At 47.3% G+C, this 18,460-nt stretch overlaps 1 protein-coding gene across 1 annotated transcript in view; it reads right to left on the reverse strand.

Annotated features, from left to right (window-relative positions):
- Positions 1 to 10,084, reverse strand: part of LOC142046809 (RING finger protein 112-like) — a gene marked incomplete at its 5' end in the record, with an annotated part of 21,809 nt that extends 11,725 nt beyond the window's left edge. The window contains 2 exon segments of the mRNA XM_075065845.1: positions 9,581 to 9,631; positions 9,953 to 10,084. Coding sequence (XP_074921946.1) covers positions 9,581 to 9,631; positions 9,953 to 10,084 — 183 coding nt within the window.
- Positions 10,085 to 18,460: the final 8,376 nt, after the last annotated feature.

An 18,460-nucleotide genomic window follows, 5' to 3' on the forward strand; every position in this document is an offset into this window, starting at 1 on the left:
TGCTGAATAAATCTCTGAGATGGAAATGAAAATTACAATTGCCTGGAAAGGAGATGGGCAGGAGAAAACCCCATGTTAATAAGAAACCTAGGAGGATGCAAGACAGATACAGAAATGTTGCAAAATTAAAGCAAGCCAAAAATGATTAGAGCACTTTTTTCCTTTGCACTTAAACAATCCTTCTGTCTGTACTTCTGGAGTGCTTACTGTGGGTACAGTACGTTCTCTTGAATTTCTAGTCAAGCAACCTGAAAGACCAGAGACCACAATGGGTTTGAGAAAATGAGTTCAATTATAGCCCTGTGTTAATGGATTTGGTTAAAATAAAATTAAGACTTCACTCTGACCTTGAATAAAAGTTTGAGTGGAGGAAGATGGAAGTAGGAACAAGCCAACCTGAAATAGCTTTAGGTTTCTAAAAGTAAAACACTTTAGCATCCTATGTGTGCTGCATTAAAAGCCCAATGCTAATGGTCTCACCCATAAGATTTGTTTCTGGATAATTGTGCATCATGGTTATTCCTAGACTGATGCTTTTCTAATTAAAATATTTGTATCACTTTTAGCAGTGATATGGTTATAGTATTTTTTGTCTGTCTCTCTCTCTCAGCAAGGGTAAAAGCCTGACTCCACTCATGTTAATGAGTTTTGCCATTGTTTTTAATGGGACCAGGATTTCAACCCAAGTCTTGTTTAAGTAATTTACACAAGAATTCAGGAGGTTGACAGTCTGATTTTGATCTGATTGTTGAACACAGCGTTTGGCAGCAAGCCATCAAAATAACACCCTCGTTCAAATTAATTTTTCATCAACTTGCTCTCAAATTAATGTTTTTGCCTTGAAACTGCCAAACTGTTCTTGATAACTTCCCTGCTGGATATTGCAAAAGGATTGAGCTACAGATAGCCAAATATTTTGCTTTTCCAAAACAGTGGTCTCTGAGTTTCATTGCATGACTTAGTTCCCTGAACTGCAGACTGCTTCTTGAGCTAAAACCACAGAACTTTCATTCACTTATTACATGGTAATACTGAATATATTGCATGGCATGGTAACTTTCCCTAAAATATTTCATGGGATTTTTCTTTTAAAACAAATGGTGTTTGGTTAAACGTATTGACTAGATAAGCATGGAGACATTAATCCACTTCCTTCAGAGTGTAACTAAATAACCTATTTATTAAAATAGGCCCAGGACATTGGTACAATGCGCCACCAATGATGCATAGATGCTGAAACTAGGGGTGCTGGAGGTGCAGCAGCACCCCCTGGCTTGAAGTGGTTTCCATCATATATATGATTTACAGTTTGGTTCGATGGCTCTCAACACCCCCACTATACAAATTGTTGCAGCACCACTGCCCTGCTGTAAAGGGATGGTTTCCAGAGGGACATTCACTGGGCTTGGTCTGTTAAATCCATTATACCTCTAGTGAGGCTACCACAAAAGCTGCCAGCTGAAGAGGTTGCTTTTGAAATGTAGATACTTTACAACCAGGCTAAGACCTCTAAACTCACTTCACGTAGGATACCAAAGAGCTATCAGATGATACAACTTTCACTCACTATTGACTTGGGCTGGATTCAAACCCACAGATTTAGAGCCAGAAGGCTTTGCAAACCTATTATCCATCCCATGAGTCATCTGTGTCTGTGTTGGTTTTATTTCTGGTGTACATCATCCTTGGAAATATTTACAATGCCAACCACAGAGGAATGATCAATTCCCATAGTGTCTTACATAGACCATTTGGTAAGACACCTCTGAAATAAATAGCTAAAGTGATTGGAAGGGGGGAGCTAAAGCTACAAATTCTCACAATCTGTGCTGTCACTTTTCTTCAGTCTCGAGATTAAAATAATTTACTAATCGCTAATGACTTCTGCCGCTGACAATTTGCAGTGTTTGTTCCATTTCAGTCAGATAGGGTGACCAGACAGCAAATGTGAAAAATCAAGATGGGGGTAGGGGTAATAGGAGCCTATATAAGAGAGAGACCCCAAAATTGGGACTGTCCCTATAAAATCAGGACATCTGGTCACCCTACAGCCAGAAGGGTCTGATCATTCATTGGATAGTTTCCTATGTAGTGGTTGGATTCCCTTGCAGTTTTTCCCCAATTCCTATTTAAAACAGAAAATAGGTATTTATACCAGTATTTCTCAACCTTATCAGCTGGTGATCCTTTATATGAAATAAAAACTTTTCACAAGCCCTTTATATTTGCAATAAAAGTAAAAAAGTCTAACAATGAGCCAATATAACTCATGATTTGAGGGGCTAATAGAAAGGACTTGGAAAAGAGAGGGTGTGCAGCAAACTTTACTTAAGATTGTGTGGCAAAGTACCTGCCTCTCCGTTTGTTAACTCAGTCCCTTTTAGCCTCGGAGACACAGGCTTAGGCAAAGTAGAAGGAAAAAAACCCCTTCCCAATCTCACAGGGTCTGGCTGATCCCTTCTCAGCCAGCCCCTTGCTCTAGTTTCCTCTCCTTCTGGGGAGAATGCAATCTGCCTTGCAAGAAGAGTCTCAGAGTTTAGCTGCCCCTGCTTGCTGACCCTGACCCTGACCCTGACCCTGACCGCGACCACGACCACGACCGCTACCCCGCCCCTGCCCCCCTTGCTTCCCTGCCAGGGAGGTTTTAAAAAGGTCTCCAGCAATTGGGGCCAGCTGAACCTAATTAGTTCCCTGCTAACCCCTGTCCCAGCTGAACCTTATTCCTCCAGGGCTAAGCCTTCCGGGACCAATTACTACCCCTCTCCTGGTAGCTAATTGTCCTGAGTTTGCCACAATTGTCAGAAAATTTTCAGTGCCTTGCAACCCCACTGATTACCTTTTGTAACCCCTCCCTCGGGGTCATGACCCCCTGGGTGAGAAATACTGTTTTTGATACAAGTAGCTCATCTGGACTTGGCAACATTCTATTATTAATTATATATTTCTGGGTCTGAATGTCAGTTCATGTTAGGATTGTTGTTCCCATGCAATATCATGATTTCTTTGGATCCCGTTTGTAATGTAAATATCCTCCATTTGGCTTCCTTCACTGTCATGCATGCTGCAGAGTTCTTTCAACCCATCTGAGTGTTGCTTTTGTGCACTCTTAAAGGCATGAAAGATACCAGACTTAATTTATTGTTTAGGAAGCCAATTTTACAAACTCAGTAGAGAGGTTAAATGGCTTGCCCTGCAAGCCAATAGCAGAGATGGGAACAGAGCCCAAGAGTCTGGACACCTGTTTCTAGCTCTAACTGCTAGACACCCGTGAACAGGTTGGCGCCTCCCTTGTTAAGGCTGAGATTTTCACTGAAGTCAGGACTAAAATTATGGTTTCACACAGTGAATTAAGATTCCAGATTTCACTCAGTTGTTCTTCAGAATACAATTAACTTTCTAGGTTTTTAAAACTATGTGTTTGCTGCGTTCCAGTCTCTTTATGTTGTTCCAACAGCCTATGGGGGTGGGGAAAGCAGCTGGATTTCTCACAACAGAGGGTGGGATTCTCACAGTGGCAGAGGTTTGGAATAATGTCCATACAGTGCCTCCACCTTTGCAATTTCTGGCACAGGATATGCTAAGGGTGTATTGGAGGAGGGAGAGATTGTTGGTAGAGCACTCTATCCACCATGGACATTGGACCAGTAGAGGCTCATTCAAAGCTTATGTAAATTAGAGCAACACCAAAGACTGCGTTGATTACACTATCGACTGGGTTCACTGGTTGAGTCCAGGTGGCTTAAAGATAGGCAATGAAACTCAGAATCTAACCAACATTATTTTGTAATTCAGCTTGTCTAATTTTTTGGCTCAAATGATCTCAGTGTAAAAACATTTCAAAATTTCCATAGGTACCTTACATTTAAAGGAATTAGATAGTAATCAAGCAAAGTTATTAATCATATGTAATCGGATTGGGTCATTGTTAAGTAGCATCATTTGTAAAATCAGAGCTATTTGCCCTTTCCCCTTCACTTAATCATGATGTTGTTCTGTTGGTTGAAAGGAGTTAGGGCTGGTCTGCACTGGGAAGTTATGTCAGCATAGCTACATCTCACAGGCGTGTGAAAAATCCACACCTCAGAGAGAAGGGGGTCTTCCGACTTAACCCCTGGTATAAACACCACTAGGTCAAAGAAGAATTTTTTCATTGAACTAGCTACTGCCTCTCAGGGAGGTGCATCACCTATGCAGACAGGAGACCCCCTCCTGTTGGCACTGGTAGCGCCCACTGAAGCGAACACTGTAGAGGTTTAAGTGAGATTTAACTGAGGTGACTGTACATATATGAAGAATTTTCTCTGTGGTAGGTTCCTTGATCATTTGAGTTTGAAACCTCAGACCTCATCTTCCTCCCATGTGCAGCCCTATCTCAGTGAGAGGGTCTCTGCAGCTATTGCTGCTGCTGTACTTTCCATGTGATGGTTTTCAGCCCTTCCTACTGAGAAGGCATGTGGTGTTTGTAATCTGAAGCAGTCCGCGTGAATTTCAGTGGGAGTTTCCAGGGGGAGGTTGCAGGGGGGACTAAAGCGGAGAAACCAACAAGCCAGATAAGGGAGGGGGCAGGGGTCTGCCAGCAGCCCAGTGCTTGTTGGGGGCCTGTGGTGTGGTGTGTGGCGTGGACTGCCAGGCACAGAGTTGGAAGGCCATGACTGAGACAGAGGCAGCAGTGAGAGACACACTGAGGATGACCGGATGTGCGAAGCTGTGGCATGTCATGGCCTGGAGAGGCACCTGAAAGGAGTTTGTCCTGCATGAAAGTGCCAGCCTGATAGACGCTGGAAGACAAGAAAAGGACGAGATGCAGGTGGAAACCTGGCTGATTACAGGGGGTTGAGCAGATGATGGAACACAGTACTGATGAAGGCCACAGGGATAAGCTCAGACCGTGCAGATGGAAGCGGACCACAGAAGGCTGAGAAAGGACTCTGGGTGAGGAAAGTGGATATCGGTGAAGCAAGTACCAGGAGAACCAGCAGAGGAAAAGGACGGGCCACGTGACAGAGAAATAGAACTCAGGAACAGTTGCCTGAGTTGGAAAATGAAGATGGAGCACAGCAGTGCTCGCTGCAAGAGAGAGGCAAGGAAAAAGAGACGAGCAGCTAGTCCTGCAGAAGAGGGGAGGAGTCAATGGGAGGCAGCACCAAAGTATGAGCCCCACACGGAGGAGTGCAAGCGGCGTAATAAGAATTGAAGAAAGGAGTTGAGGCCAGCAGTTCAGGGGATAGAACGGAGAATCACAACGGTACCAGAAACGCAGGTCTAGTGATTGAGAACCTACTGAGAAGAATAGACAGGCCTGTAACTAGAGCTGACGGAGAACAGAAGAGTGTGGCTGTCTGCCGGTGCTAAGATACAGAGTGACCTGAGCTGAAAAGGATCCTAGCGGAGCGGGAAAGAACCGTTGAGTGTCCGTCATGGGGAACGAAATGATACGGCTATGCTCGCTGACCTGTATCCAGGAGACTAATCCCAAGACTGAGGAAGCGCTCAAGGAATCGAGCTCAGGTGATCTTCAGTGGATTCGCCGGTTCCTAAGAAGGCGACGAAGGAGTGACAAAATATGACGATTAACAGAATGCTCAGGCAGGGGGTGCTATAAGGAGGGCTTGGGGCATGTACGGTCATTGGAGCATTTACGGACAGACAACGTTGCTCTGGATGGACTTCATCTAAGTAAGAGGGGAAAATAGAAACTCTAGGGATGGAGCTCGCCGACCTCAATAAGACACGAGCTTAAACTAGAAGCTTGGGGAGATGTGGAGATGTCCAGGCAGATCTCACGCCAGATTAACCTGAGAGGGAAGTAAACAAAGTGAGAGGGGATAAACGCTGTGGACCGACGATTGGCCCAAGAGGAAGAAGACGTGTAGAACTAACTAACAGGTGATGCGGTGGTGGATATGTCTGTGCACAATGGGGTAAAATGTCACTGACGCCAAAAAAAAACGCAAAAATTAAAATCGTAACTAATTGCGAGAGCCAGTAACAAAGGATGGAGGAACTGGAGCTACAGATCAGCCAGTGAAACCGGCATATTAAGGATAACAAGAAATGGTGGAATAGTACTGCATGACTGGAGTCCAGGAATGACGGCTATCGTGCTGTTTAGAAACAGACAGGAAAAAAGCAAAGTGGTGGAATAGCATTGTACATCAATGATGAGGGTTAAATGGTTAATGAAATAAAAAGTGATGGAACTGGATAAGAACGATCTGCAAAAATCACAGCCTGAGTTAAGAAAACGCTACTAGAAGCCTGCCTGAGTAGTGATGGGGGTGCTACAGACCGCCAGGATCTGATTTGGATATGGATAAGACCTCTTTAATGCAGTAATGAAGTAACACCTAAGGGGAATGTGTGAATCATCGGGAGACTTCAACTTCCGATATAGACGGAGGGCAAGTGCGCAAGAATACAACTAGGGGTCAGATTTCTGGATGGATAGTGGACTGATTTGTTCACAAAGTTGGAAGTACCAACAAGATAGGGAGCCATTTTAGATTTGGTTTGGTGAGCAGTGAGGACCTCAGTAGATAAGAAATGGTGTGGGACAACCTTGGTTCGAGGACATGAGTGATTCAGTCAAACTAGAATGGAAGGATAAACAAAGGTAGATCGGATTAGGTTTTGACTTCTCAAGGGCCTAATTTTAAAAGAGTTAAGGACAATAAGTTAGGGAAGTGGAATTGGAACGAAGGAACTTGTGGATAAAGTGAGGAGGCCTGGAATTCACTTTAAAGTGAAGCTGCGGAACTGTCGGAAGCCTGCAGCCCAAGAAAGGAAACAACCAAATGGGCAGGAGTTGTAGCCAAGCTGGATGAGCCATCTCAGAGAGGATAGGAAAAAAGCAAGAAAGCTTACAGGGAGTGGAGAAAGGCGGGATTAGCAAGGAAGCTACCTTAGTGAGGTCAGAACATGTAGGGAAAAGTAAGGAAGGCTACAAGCCACGTAGAACTGACCTTGCAAAGGGAATTAAAACCAATTAGTAAAAGGTTCTACAGCCAGAGCATAAAAAAGAAGAAACCAAAGAAAAGAAGAAGTGGGGCCCGCTATAATCACTGAGGATGGAATGAGTAAGGATACCTAGGATGCAACAATATCTAAATAAGTACTATTGCTCAGTCTTTACATAAGACTAGTGAGGAGTTAGGGATGAGGAGGGATGAAAAATCGGAATGAGGATATGGAGTGGATATTACAACATCTAGTAGAAGGCGCAAACACTTTGAACACAGCTTAAGGGACAAAATAAGGAGGGCCGGACAATCTCCATCCAAGGAATTAAAGAAGCTGGTGCATTGAAAATTGCGAGCCCGTGACGCGAGATATTTAATCAATCCGGTAAACTCGGGGGTATGTCTGTACGCTGGAGAATTGCTAACGTAGTTCCTCTAAGAAGGGCAAAAAGTGATCCGGTAACTATAGGCCTTGTAGCTTGACACTGTAGTATGTGGTCTTGGAAAAATTTAAAGTGAAAAGTAGTTAAGGACATGGAGTCCAATGGAATTGGGCACGAATTGCAACATGAGTGACTAAAGGTAGCCTCGTGCAAAAGCCAACCCTGATCTCCTTCTTTGAAAGGGACAGATTACTTAGACAAAGGAAATGCGGTAGATGCTAATTTACCTCGGAGTTTCAGGAAGGCATGGGAGCACGGGGCGACATGGGAACTGGTTATTAAATGGAAAAGTGGGTGATGATGAAAAGTTGTAATGGTAAGGAATTGAGTTTAAAGGGGGCTCAGGGTCGTGACTGAAGGGTGAACTGTCAGGCTGGTAAGGAGGTTTACTAGTGAGAGTCCCTCCAAGGATGGTTTTGGGACCGATGTTATTTAACTTCTTTCTTACTGATGGCACAAAGAGGAATGTGCTATCAAAGTTTGCGGTGCACAAAGCTGGTATTGGCTAACACAGATGAAGGAGGACTAATACAGGAAGATCTGGACCACCCCTTGTAAACTGGATATAGGTAATAGGATGAAATAATAAGAGTGAAAGTGCAAGGTCATCCACTAGGGATAATATAAGAATTTTAGATATACATTGGGGACGCATCAAAAGTTGTTGAAGCAACAGAGGAAGGAGAGAGGACCTGGGGTGATTGGTGATAGCAGGAGGTCTATGAGCCCGCAATGCGAATATGGCCGTTAAAAAGCAAATGCGTGGTTTGAGATGCAATCAGGCGAGGTATTGCCAGCAAGGATACAGGAGGTGTTAGTCCGTTATATAAGGCCTGGTGAGACCCACCTGGAAATATGGTGTGCAGTTCTGTCACAGTTTTAAGAAGGATAATTCAAACTGGGAACAGTTCAGAGCCGGGCTACTAGGATTGACCGAGGAATGGAAACAACCTGCCTTATGAAAGGAGACTTCAAGAGCTTGGCTTTGTTTAGCCATAGTCCAAAAGAGGCTCCGGGGGATATCTTGCTCTATATAAATATATTCAGGGGATTAACGGCTTTAAGGGAGGGAGGAATTATTTAAGCTTGTACTATGTAGGCACAAGGACAATTGGGTACAAATGGATATTAGGAAGTTTTGACTGGAAATTAGACGAAGGTTTCTAACCATTAGGGGAGTGAGTTCTGGAACAGCCTTCCGAGGGAGTATGGGGGCAAAAAGACTTATCTGGCTTTAGACTAAGCTTGATAAGTATATGGATGGGATGGTTATGATTGGATAGTTTTAATTTGGGCCAATATCTTGATTATCAGCAGATAAGTCTGCTTAATTGGCTGTGAGGGATGTTGGAAGGGATGGGATCTGAGTTCTGCAAGAGACTTTTCCTGGGTGCTGGCTGCGTGAGTCTTGCCCCACATGCTCGGATTTAGCTGTCGCCATATTTGGGGTCGGAAGGAATTTTCTCCAGGCGGATTGGCAGGGGCCCTGAGGTTTTTTTCGCCTTCCTCTTGCAGCGTTGGGCATGGTCACTTGTGGTGGATTCTCGCGCTTGAGGTCTTCCAAACCACAATTTTGAGGGACTTTCAATAACTTTCAGTTCATGGGTTTAGGGGTTGTTATAAAAGTGGATGGGTAGGGTTCTGTTGGCCTGCTAGCTTTGTGCAGGAGGTCAGACTAGATGATCATATTGGTCCCTTCTGACCTACGAGTCTATGAGCAAGGACAGATAAAGCCCTCCCAGAGCCAACCTGTTCCCCGCACAGAGAATCCCCCCGGGGCATGGCCCAGGCATACCTAAGGGCTCATATGCCAAGGGCTCAATCCAATGGGGCTGGGGCTGCATAAGAGCCTGAAGAGAAGAGCAGAGCAGGGGGCAGAGTGACCACCCAAGGCCCTGGCCCCAGCAGCTTCCCACCGATGGCAGAGCTAGGTTGGAGGGGAGGGAGGAGTCCTAACATTGACCCAGTGACCCATGCTGGACACCTGGGAGCAGAGAGCTGGGCTGGGCTGTGCAGTGATAGTGCTGACTGCAGAGGCCCACGTGACCATGGGAGAGTCAGTTTCTCTCTCTGGGCCTCAGTTTCCCCACAGGACCCATGGGGAGGGATAATAACCGTGTAGAGCTAACAGGAGAACCTGGCCTGGCCACGTTCTTCGGTCTCGCTGCCCAGCCTCACCTCCAGGTATTCGAGATCCGGGTCCTTCACCCGACGGCCAATGTTCAGTATCTGGAAATGATCAGGAGACAGACGGAGCTACAGCAACGAGCAACGAAGGCTGCCCCAGGCCACTTCCCAGCCACGTCACCCACCCCAATCACAGCGTCCCCTAGTGCCTCATGGGGCATTGGGGCCAGCCCTGACCCCCAGCGGAGAGTTCCCCCTGCTGAGCCTTCACCCATATCCCTGCAGCACAGCACCCCCGAGTGTGCACGGGGCGTCAGGGCCAGTCCTGCCAATCAGGGGAGAGTGCCCTCTAACTGAGCCCCTGCACCCTGCTCCCTGCAGCACAGCGCCCCCGCCAGATGAGAACACCTCCCCGCCCCCAACCTGGTAGGAGCTGAGCAGCATGGACATGGCAGAGAGTTTGATGCTCGTCTCCTTGTTCCTTTCAATGTCCATGGAGCCCTTGGTGTCGACCAGCAGCACGGCCACCCGGGGGCCAAGAGTGAGAGCCCCAGGTCAGCTCCCGGCTTCGTCCAGCCACCCACAACTCCTCTGCCCCCGGAGTCTGCCCCCTGCTCCACTCCTCTGGAACCTGGCATCTCGTTTCCACCGACCCCAGTGTTAGCTCCCTCCTCTCGCTCTTCTCCATTCCCCCCATTATCTCTCCATCAGGTTCCCCTGGGGCCTCTGTTGCCCCCGAGTGGTCCATCCCCTCACATATTTCCTCCATTCCCTCTGTTCCCAGAACCCTCCACCTTTCCCTCCCTTCTTTGTCCAGATGGGCCCTGTCCTCATTCCCCCCTTCCGTGTGCACCATCAATCCTTGTCCCCCACTACCTGCCACCTGGCCAAGGACCCAAAAGGCTGACTCACACGCAGAGCCCTTGGTGACTCCTCTGCCTCAATCCACGTCACCATACCAAACTCCTCCAGGGGTCTCATCCTCCCTGGCCCATCACGCCGTCCCTTGCGTCCTGCCGGGGGGGAAAATGGCGGGGGCTCCAGTGCAGGCTGGAGGAGTAAAGAAGTGACTGGTCCCCCACACCTCTTAGACTGTAACGTTGAGGCAGGCAAGGTGATGGTGCACACCCATAAGGCTATGGGATAAAATGCTTATGAATGAAGACCCTGGACTTCAGAAAGAGCAGACTTTGACTCCTCCAGGGATTATGTCGGGCCAGGATCCTGGGAAAATAAACATGAGGGGGAAAGGAAGTCCAGGGAGAGGCTGGCTGTATTTAAAGAATTCTTTAGTGAGGTTGCAGGAAAACATCCAATGTGTAGAAGAATAGTAAATATGGCAGGCGACCAAGCTCGGCTTAACAGTTTAAATCTTTGCTGACTTAAATGCAAAAAAAGAAGCTTACAAAGAGTGGAAGATTGGACAAATGACCAGGGAGGAGTTAAAAATATTTGCTCAGCCGGCATCAGGCAGTGAAATCAGAAAGCCCCGAATCACCTTGGAAGTTGCAGCTAGCAGACGAATGTGACAGGCGTAACAAGCAAGTTTCTAAGCAGTATGGTTCGCACAAGAAGAAAGTCAAGGAAAAGTGTGGAGCCCCCCTTACTGAAGGAGGGAGGCCAACCTAGTGACCAGAAGGAGATGTGGAAAAAAGCTAATGTAACAATGCTTTTTTTGCCTCCGTTTTACAAACAAGGTCAGCTCCAGACTGGACTTGCACTGGGCAGCACAGAATGGGGAGGAGGAGAAAGCTATTTAGAAAAGCTGGACGAGCACAAGTCCAGGGCCCGGATGCGCTGCATCTTGAGGCTGCTAAAGGAGTTGGCGGATGTGATTGCAGAGTGTCCCCATAGGTTGCAAAATTCTCTGATTCCCCTCTTTCCCTATAATAAGTCCTCCCTCCCTGCATCTGATGCGGACAAAATCCACCTCTAGGGCAGGCCAAAGAATGGCTAAAGTAAAGTACTGAGATACCAGGTAATGTCTAGCCCCAGGGCTAAACCAAAATCCCATAGTCTGGTTAACCATGGCACACGTTGCTCCCCCAAGGTTAATCAAGAGCACCTGGAACCAATTAAGATCATTTTCTAGAAGGCAAATAGAATAGCTACTTAATTAAATGAACACTGCAGCCAATCAAGGCAGGCCTAATCAGGGGCATCCTGGGTTTAAAAAGGAAGCTCACTCCAAGTCAGGTCAGAGAGGAGCCAGAGGAGAAGTAGCGTGTTGTGAGGAGCTGGGAGCAAGAAGGTCGAGGAAGCTGAAGAAGTGAGAGTGTAGCTGCTGAAGGATTGAAGAGGACGGATTAACAGACACCAAGGAGGAAGGTCCCTGTGGTGAGGATTAAAGAAGTGTTTAGGAGGAGGCCATGGGGAAGTAGCCAGGGAGTTGTAGCTGTCATGCAGCTGTTGCAGGAGGTCACAATAGACAGCTGCAATCCACAGGGCGCCCGCTGCGCACCACCCGAGTAGAGGGGCGGGCCCTGGGTTCCCCCCAAACCACTCAACTCCTGACATCACGACAACACAGGAGCTGGGAGCCTGACTCAGACTGTGGCTTCCACAAAGAAGGGAAGATCAACTGAGTGAACATCTGCCAAATAGCGCAGGAACCAACACCACCAAGGTACAGGATGGAACTTTTGTCAAAAGAGCCATTGGCCATTAACATTTGAAAACTCAATCGGCAAATGCGCAGAGGCCCCAGAAGAGCTCCAGAAAATAGCTAATGTAGTGCCCATCTTTAAAAAGGGAGGATGATGATATGGGGAACTACAGCCAGACGCCTCACCCCAGTCCCCTGAAAATTATGGAGCAGGTCCTCAAGGAACTCAACTCCTGAAAGCACTTAGAGCGAGCAGGAACAAGTGAGATCAGGAAACAGGCAGCATGGATTCCACACAAGGGCAACGTCATGCCTGAACTAAACCTAAATTGCCTTCTGTGAGCAGATAACGGGCCTGTGGATGAAGGGAAAGCAGTGGACCGTGTTATTCCTTGACTTAGCGAAGCTTTTGATTCAGTCTCCCACAGTATAGCTTGCCCAAGCAAAGTTGAAAGCAAGTAACTGGGCTGGATGAATGGACAATAAGACGGGACTAGACAAGCTGGCTAAGATCTATTGGCTCCCATAGCAGTAGTCTACTCAATGTTCTAGTATGGCAGGCTGGTGTTCAGTGGAAGTGCCCCAAGGGTCCTGGGGCTGGTTTATTTCAACTACCTTCATTAATGATCTGGAGGATAGGGTGGAACTTCACTCTCAGTAAGTCTGCCAGATGATACTAAACTGGAAGGATGGTAGATACCTCGAGAGGTCATGGGGATAGGATACAGAGGGACCCAGACCACAATTAGAGGACTGACCAAAAAGAAACCTGAATGAGGGTTCCACACAGGGACAAGATAGCAAGTCCTGCACTTAGGATGGAAGATTCTCCATGCACTGCACAGACTAGGGACCGAATGGCAGGAAGCAGTTTCTGCAGAAAAAGACCTAGGTGTTAACAGGAACACAAGCTGGATGTGAGTCAGCAGTGTTCCCCCTTGTTGCCCAAGAAGGCACAACGCATTTTTGGGCTGTATATATAGGAGCACGCCACGACAGATCGAGGAGCGTGATCGTTCCCTCTAATTCGTAACATTCGTTCCGCGAGCCCTCTCTGGATAACTGTGTCTCATTTTGAGGGCCCCAACAGAAGAAGGAGTGGAAAAATGGAAACCAGCGAAGGAACAAAATGTATTAGAGGTCTGGAGCACGTGAATTATGAGGAGAGGCTGAGGGATAGGGATGTTTAATCTGCAAAGAGGAAGAATGAGGGGGAGGTAATTAAGGAGTCAGGTTGACAGAAGCGCTCTGGCTGGCGATGATTAAGGAGTGGGGATTAGCCTGCTTGGAGTTGAGCAGGCGTTGGACCTAGATCCTCCTGAGTCCCTTCCAACCCTGATTAGCTATGATCTATGAATGGACACTACACTATAATGGAGAGAGTGTTTTATGCTACTATAACCATGTAACATATCTCGGGCAAGTATGATCTACTGAGAGCGAGTTCCCTCCTATGTGTATGCATGTAGCGAGTTTTGTGTTTAAAGATTATGATACTGGCTGATTCTTGCATTCTAAAGCAATTGTCACTTCTATGGAATGGAAGTCTAAGTTAAGTGCCCAATCAAGAAACCTTAAAGAGACAAAAGAGCTTGGAAGGCTTCAAATCCACATAAGAATGTCTAACACCTGAGATGTTTCAAGGTAAGCATGTAAGACAATGGCTGCTGTCTAGTAAAGCATCATGCATGGACACACGTGACTTGCCCATGTAATTCCAAATCCTCCCATTTTTGTGGCTGGATTCTACACAGGAGAGGGGAGAGGTCTCCACACCACAAGTGAGAGGGTCTAATTTAAGCGCCCCTGGGAGACACCACCAGTTATTGTCTTACAGGGCGTGACGTTCCACCCGAGGATCACACCCGAGAAAGAAACCAAAACAGAGGCAATGACTACAGGGGTAAGAAGTGATGCGCTGGAGCCCAGACTAGGGGGAGTTAGTCGTAAAAGGATAGATCACTGCGAAACATCGCACGAGGGTGAGGATTTTATCTGTATTCAGTTTTATTTCTGTATTGCATATTTTATTGTATTTGGTAATTCACTGTGTTCTGTCTGTTACTACCTGGAACTATTTAAAGCCTACTTTCTGTATTTAATAAAATCACTTTTTACTTATTAATTAACCTAGAATACGTATTAGTACCTGGGGGGGGGGGGCACAGCTGTGCATCTCTCTCTATTAGTGTTATAGAGGGTGAACAATTTATGAGTTTATCCTGTATAAGCTTTATACAGGGTAAAATGGATTTATTTAGGGCAGTGGTCCCCGATCTTTTTCATCTGGTGGGTGCCAGACGACAAGCCATGGAGGACCATGGCAGTGGATGAGCATCCACTGAAATGCCACCAACAAGTGGTGTCATCCAGAGGCGTCGCCGCTGAAATGCTGCCAAAATGCACTGAAATGCCACAACTGAGTGCTAAAGGCAGGAACACTTCTTCTTAACCTGCTTCCAGGTAAGCCTACAGCTGTTAGGGGACGTGGTTCAGACCTGGGTCTGGGTTTGCAGCAAGTTAGCGAGTCTGACTTAAACCAGGCAGGATTTCTGGAGTCCCAAGCTGCCAGGGCAGGAAAGCAGAGGCATGAGTAGTCTTGGCACATCGATTGGCAGTTACCAAGGGGGTTTCTATGATCCAACCTGTCACAGAAATTGTCACTGAATTGGCTGAAATGGAAGCCAAATTCAAAGAAGCTTAATGGGACCAAACAGTGGGTCTGGATCTTCTCCACCAAAGAATATTAAAGAAACTGGCACATGAAATTGCAAGCCTAATAGCAAGACATCGTAATTAATCTGTAAGAGTCAGGGGTTGTGCCCTAAGAGTGGAGAATTGCTAATGTAGCACCTATATTTAAGAAAGGAAAAAATGTAATCCAGGAAACTACAGGTCCATTAGTTTGACCTCAGTTGTATGCACGGCCTTGGAAGAAGTTTTGAAAGAGACAGTAGTTAAGGACATAGACATAAATGGTAGTTGGGATAAAATACAACTTGGCTTTACAAAAGGTAGATTGTTGCTGAATCAACCTGATCTCTTGCTTTGAGAAGATAACTGTTTTTCTAGACACAGGAAATGCAGTAGATCTAATCTGCCTAAATTTCAGTAAGTGTTTGATACAGTGCCACATGGGAAATTAATTTGGAGAAGATGGGAATTAATATGCGAATCTAAAGGTGGATAAGGGAACTGGTTAAAGGGGAGACTACAACGGGTCATACTGAAAGGTGAACTGTCAGCCTGGAGGGAAGTTACTAATGGAGTTCCTCAGGGATCGATCTTGGGACCAATCTTATTTAACATTTTCATTAGTGACCTAGGCACAAAACGGGGTGTGTGCTTATCAGATTCGTGGATGACACACAGTTGGGAGGTATTGCAACCCCGTAGTGAGCGAGTAATCGGAGGAGGAATCGAATAGTCATACAAAGAATTGAACAACCTTGAAAAACCGCACGTCAATAGATAACTGGATGAAACTTGACCAGTGGCACAGGTCATGCGTATAGGGTCAACAACAGGTTTTTTCCTATAAGTGGGGATGTATCGGGTGAGTTTGGAAGGACAGAGGAGCGGAAAGACCTGGGTGTGGTCAGTTGATCAAAGGATGCATGAACAATCTGATGTAAGGCTTAAAAAAGTTGATGTAATCCTAGGATGCATCAGATGAGGTATAACATGAGCCATTTCCATCAGAGACAGGGAAGTGTCAGTACCATTTATACAAGGCAGTGAGGACTCAGCCTGGAAAATAAGTGTGCAAGTGCTCCCAAGTTTAGATAAATACTAATTCAAACTGGAACAAGGTACAGAGAAGGGGTACAGGGTGAATCAGAGAAGGGAAACCTGTTTATGAGGGAGGACTGAAAAGAGCCTTTGCTGTGATGTACCCAAACGAAAAAGAAGGATGGGGGAGATAAAATCAAGAGGATAAACACAAGGAAGAGGGGATTATTTAAAACAGTAGGAAGTTAGACACCAAATAGTTCGGCACAAAAAATATGGCTATAACTGGCGATAACAAAGTTTCTAGGCTTGAGAAATTAGACAACATTTTGCAACCAGCAGAGGAATGATTCTGGAAAAGTCAAGGGAAAAAACCTAACTGAATCAAGATGGGTTGACCAGTTATAGAGGAGGATAGTTGAGAGGTTGCATATATGGCCCATGTTGACTTATTGCAAATATCGCCACAACCGGAGATGGGACACTAGATGGGGAAGGCGCTCTGAGTACTCAGAGAATTCTTTCAGTGGGTCCTGACTGGTGGGTCTCGTCCCACGGATGCTCAGGGTGTACTCACATGATCACATATCTGGGGTTGGAAGGATTTTTCCATAGTAGAAGGCGAGAGACCTGGGGTTAGTTCACCTTCTGAGACATGGGGCAACGATTACGTGCTGGTTGAACTAGAGTAAGTAAGTTTGTAACTTGATTCTTTAAAAGCAGCAGAGTCTGTGGCACTTTAGACTAAAGATGTTTGGAGCAGTGAGTTCGTGAGTGATGTCACTCATCAGAAAAAGGTGTGACCCACACGCTAAAGCTTCATGTACGCGGGCGTGTGGCGACTTACCGGGGGAAGGTGGCCATCATCGCCCATACGGGAAGGGGCAAAACAAGAAAGGAATGTGTAAGAAGAGGAAAACAAATCAAGGTGCGAACATGCAAAAAAGGTGAATCGGAGCGACGACAAGGTATTGGGGACCGGCCCAGCTCCTAAAAGGTGCAGCCTCCCGCTTCTGGGTGAGTTACCCGAAAAGCAGGAGGACGACCACGCCCCCTAGCAAGGCCCCTCAGACACTTCAGGCACTACAACCCTACCACACTACGGATGCGCCGCAGCTTTTCTCGATAAAGTTACAGAATCGGACACACACACTTTTGTTCCCCCTTTCTTTCCGTGCCCGGGTGATCCAAGAAAACCAGAGTGGGGCCCACAAGGTGACGCTCCGCACAGGGGGCTCTTCGCTAAGAAAGAGGAAGGCGCGCCCGCTAAATTCGCCCAGCCGCACCGACCGCCGGCCACACAGTACCTTCTGGCCTGGGAGGGGGAGGGAATGACCACCTACAGAGGATGGAACGACGCCGGCCTAACGCGGAGGCCCTCAGTCCACGCTTGTGTCCAAGGGCATCCTGGCCTGGGGGAATTGCTCGACAGTAGGGGAGTGAGGAGCGAGGTAGGGGGACTCGAATGAGTATAATTGATCTGGGTTATTTTATTGCGTTTGTATTTGTCTTGTCCTAACACCTAGCACCCGGCCCCAAAGGCAACCCAACGATTTTTGTATACGCCGAGTACCATGTCCACAGACCCCTAAGCCGCCAGCTATCGCCCGGGTCCATGAGGCATGCGCCTAATCCGCCGCCACAACACTGGGCCCCACCAGAGCGCCCTAAGACAACGCCAGCTCCGGACCACAGACCCCTAAACGCTATCAAGCTCCCAATCACAAGACCGGTCTTTCGGCGGGTCCAGCACTTGGGCCAAGAAAACTTCCCCCATGATCTAATGAGTACCCCAGTTCTAAACCTTTTGGTCCAAGGACCCCTAAACTTAAATTCGCCCGAATTCACCGCGACCAGCACGAGGACCCACCCTTGAACGGCGCCCGGGCCGCAGTCACGTTTCAACCATCTCTCTCTTGTGATAGGGTTCCACAGGACTCTTCGCGCGTTCAGTTTCGCCAGGGTCCACAGAACCATAAACTTGGCCCTTAGCTCTGGACCGAGAGACCCCTGCCTAACGCCGTGAGTGCAGCCCAAAAAAACACCGTGTGGGTTTTTGTCAAACGTAGGGGTACCCCTAACAGCCGTAGCATCTAAGGGCTCTCAAAGAACCCGCCCAGACCCTGTAGTACCAGTCCACCAGACCCCTAACGCCGACTTGCAGAACCGGTCCACAGGACCTCTACGAGCAACAGGCCGGGTCACAAACCATAACTACCCAGCTCCGGGTCCACACAGCACCACAACGCCTCTACACCAGACCTACCACAGAACCCCTAAAGCCCTAGGCTCATGCGACAATCACAGGACCGGGGGGGGCCCTGACGACGTTCGTTTTGCGCCCAGTCACTCGTCGGTGTGAACGGGGCGTGATCCGTCGACGTGCCAGTGAGGACTTCGCCAGACGATGCAACAGTCACAGTCCACAGAAGCCTAAACGCCCAGCTCCCAGCACCACATGACCCTAAACACGATCTTCGGCATTAGTTAACACAGGACCATCATCCGAACAGTTTCCGCCTGGGTATCCACAGGACAGACCTAAGAGCATCAACTCGGGACACACAGACTGTGACCCTAGACGAACATCCGCA

This window comes from Chelonoidis abingdonii, chromosome 4, assembly GCF_003597395.2.
Source record: "Chelonoidis abingdonii isolate Lonesome George chromosome 4, CheloAbing_2.0, whole genome shotgun sequence".
NCBI lineage: Eukaryota > Metazoa > Chordata > Testudines > Testudinidae > Chelonoidis > Chelonoidis abingdonii.